This window comes from Salvia splendens, chromosome 8, assembly GCF_004379255.2.
Source record: "Salvia splendens isolate huo1 chromosome 8, SspV2, whole genome shotgun sequence".
In the NCBI taxonomy this organism is placed as follows: Eukaryota; Viridiplantae; Streptophyta; class Magnoliopsida; order Lamiales; family Lamiaceae; genus Salvia; species Salvia splendens.
Window position 1 is genome coordinate 8,347,306 of NC_056039.1, and position 3,285 is coordinate 8,350,590.

A 3,285-nucleotide genomic window follows, 5' to 3' on the forward strand; every position below is an offset into this window, starting at 1 on the left:
GTGATAACATGATATTGATTCACGAAACACACGGACTTGGAATGTGATGTCGGAAAATAGCAACAACTTATTACAGTTTGAATTAATGCCTAATTCAACGGATTTAGTTGAAATTGGCCCCACCCACATTCCCGATTCCTCGGATCCATGTCTGAAGCATTCTCCTGCACATGCAATTGCTTTCTCTCTCTGCAACATAATTACCTAACTTAATTACCAAAACAACACTGAAATTCAATTTAGTTGCGTAAACATGCCAACATTTTTAATTTCTTGGAGTAGCAAAAACACCCCATATGTATTATACACTACTTCTCCATGTGCACACTCTCTCCCGATCCCTATCATGAAGACGCAAGAGAGTTTGATAATAAAATATTACACAAGATATTTTCTTTCAAAACAAAACTAACCAAGCAAAAGCAACCTTCCCATCATCTACTAAACAATGACAAAGAAACTGAAATTCCCACACTGTTTTAATTTCTTGAAAATCTCTGTTATTCACACTGTTCTTGTTCTCAGAAGTGTATCCTGCTCGGCCGCGACTTCTCCATCCGGGTCTCCCCATAGGGCTCGTCGTTGTCGATCCGTTTGTTGTGCCTGAAGGCCGCACACGCGACGCAGTACACTATGACGAGGATGATGAGTATGACGATGTTGATCACTGAGACCTTCCTCCAGCTCTTCTTCAAGCTTGCAAGCACACCGGCCTTGCAGGAGTCGCAGTCATAGCAGAGCTGCTCTTGGTCGTTGTAGTTCCACTTCAAACAATCCGGATCAGTCCCCACGAGCGCTGCTCCAGGCGCCCAATACGTCTCGTTCATGTAGACGTAGCCGCATGAAGTGGGAGGCTTGCAACATCCAGACTACATAATAAACCATGCTTCACTATGAGATGTATGTTACATCACAACATATATTTCATATTCAAATAATATGGAAACATGAAATAAGCCAAAAAAGATTTGAAGAAGTACTTTTCACCATCACTATAAGTGTTTTTGTTGCATACTTTTATTTTCACCTTGATTCCTTTGCTCACCAAAATCAATTATGAATCATGTAAACCAAAGAAAGTGAGACAAGGATGGTGATGCAAGGAATCTCCTATCATCAGCAAAAAAGTCTTCTATATTTCGTGAAGGTGTGACACTATTTTTGTTGAGTGTTACATCTAATATATCTTAATAGTATGATTAGCGATCGATCACAGGGCAAATGATTTCATTATATGGACTTCCAAGAAAAGGACTAGGCACAAACTCTTATTTATTGAATCCAACTACGTCGACATCATATATAGATAAAAGTATGCATCTCAAAGTTCCAAGAAAATTCCCAATAGTACTAGAAAAGTATGGCACACAATAAATACAAGCAAGCACACAAAATTCGGCAGCCCCATCACCATTTTTAGTACTCCACCAAATTCATTTCATACTATACTTTAGAATTTCTAATCAGCTGAACTAAAGGTTTCCAACTACTACATTTAAGAGAATCATAACAATAATATTGAATTAAAAAAGATGTACTATAACTTTTCAATCACCATGCCAAATAATTAAAGGTCCCATCTTTATCCTATTACTCGGACCACGTGAAGAAGTATGGAGCAAGTCATAGGCAGTTGCTCAATAGGTAAAAAATGCTCCTACCAATTTCGTGAAAACTTCCCTTCCATAAAGTTGTAGAAATCTTGGAAGTTTAGACAATGATAAAGAAACCTTTTTTGGCTTTTGAGATCTCAGAACGACACTAAATTGAAAAGAGAATCTCGAATCTGGTATAAACAAATTTTACTACAAAGGAATCACGGTATATTTAAGGTAACGGAGCAAAGAAACCACACAAAAATCTGATTGCATCGACATATATATAAATAACAATTCAAACGATTTGAATCAAAATATTTTTCAGATGGGAATCCAAATAGACCATCAATAGAAACAAGCAATAAAACAAAAACAAAAAAGACTATAGTATATTTCTTTATGCGCCAAAAAAATTAAAATTGGTTAGTTAAAGCCAAATATGAATTTCAAAACATCCATACAGCTAATTAAAGATTCAAAAAAAAATTTGTTCTTGTCTTTTTACATCAAATATCTACTTTGTTGGAGAAAAAGTGGAACATGATAGTCTCAATTTCCATTATTAAACGACAAGACTGGGTGGTTAGGGTATCATCTCTCTCTACAAAGGGACTAATTGACTCTGGACTGTAAAAAAAAACCCTCCTTCTCTAATCACAAGAACTCAAACCACAAGCAATAATCGAACTCAAAGATCACACCTTGGAATCAATCAATGCAAAAATTCACAAATAAAACACAAAGCCCTTTTCAAGAAACAAAAAACCCAGATCGAAAATCTAAAAAGACGGCAAATTGAAATTGGAATTAAACCTGAATAGGGCTGAGTTTTCTGGTGTAGAAGATGTCGGCGGTTTCAGGGACGCCGTTGAAATTCCTGGCCATGTTCCGGCAAACGTGGGAGTCTCTGATGCAGGAGCGGATGTTGGACCAGTAGGAGGGGCTGGTGACGCGGTCGGCGAGCCAGGTGCCGGAGTAGTCGTTGAGGGAGTAGTCGAGGTAGGCCCGGTTGAGGACGGGCTGGCCGGAGCCCTTGTCGGTGACGGCGTAGGCGAAGACGATGAAGCCGATGAGGGCGGCGATGATGATGAACATGGCCCAGAGGTAGAGGTACATGAGGAAGTTGTTGCGGTAGCAGGCGCCGGCGAAACCGGCGAGGGAGACGACCATGATTGCGACGCCGATGATGATGATGGGCCACTGGAGGAATTTCACGCAGTCGGTGTTGTTGGCGCGGGTGCTCAGCCAGATGCCGCCTCCCAGGATGGGGATGGACAGGAGGAAGGTTAGGAAGTTCAGGAAACCGATCAGGTGGTTGCTCGTTCTCATCGCGGCGGCGGAGGAGTTTCAAGTGTTGAAGAGGGAAAAGGGAGCTCTTTTGTTTTTGTATTTTGCTTTTCTAGTGAAGCTGTGAATAAATGCAGCTATGAATATGATTGACGTTTGTGTGCAATTATTTTATTTAAGAAATTCAAGTATGGATTTTCTTTTATTTATTGTGATTTGTGGTCTACTCCCACACTCCCAACTCAAAACCCCAAATTTCTTACTATTTCAGCTGATTGCATTTTTTTTAAAAAAATCAAATTTATTCAGATTTTGAACAATTATGCAACTTTTTGAAATTGTTATTTTAATATTTTTCTTAATTATTAGGTGAGGAAAATTTCTAGCATGCTATGTGTTT

General features: G+C 39.2%; 1 protein-coding gene across 1 annotated transcript; it reads right to left on the reverse strand.

Moving 5' to 3' along the window:
- Positions 1 to 238: 238 nt before the first annotated feature.
- Positions 239 to 3,050, reverse strand: LOC121743719 (tetraspanin-3-like). The gene is made up of 2 exons (XM_042137065.1): positions 2,412 to 3,050; positions 239 to 869 (listed from the first exon to the last, which is right to left on the reverse strand). The coding sequence occupies exons 1-2, from the start codon at positions 2,925 to 2,927 to the stop codon at positions 522 to 524; spliced, it is 864 nt and encodes a 287-aa protein (XP_041992999.1). The 5' UTR covers positions 2,928 to 3,050; the 3' UTR covers positions 239 to 521.
- Positions 3,051 to 3,285: the final 235 nt, after the last annotated feature.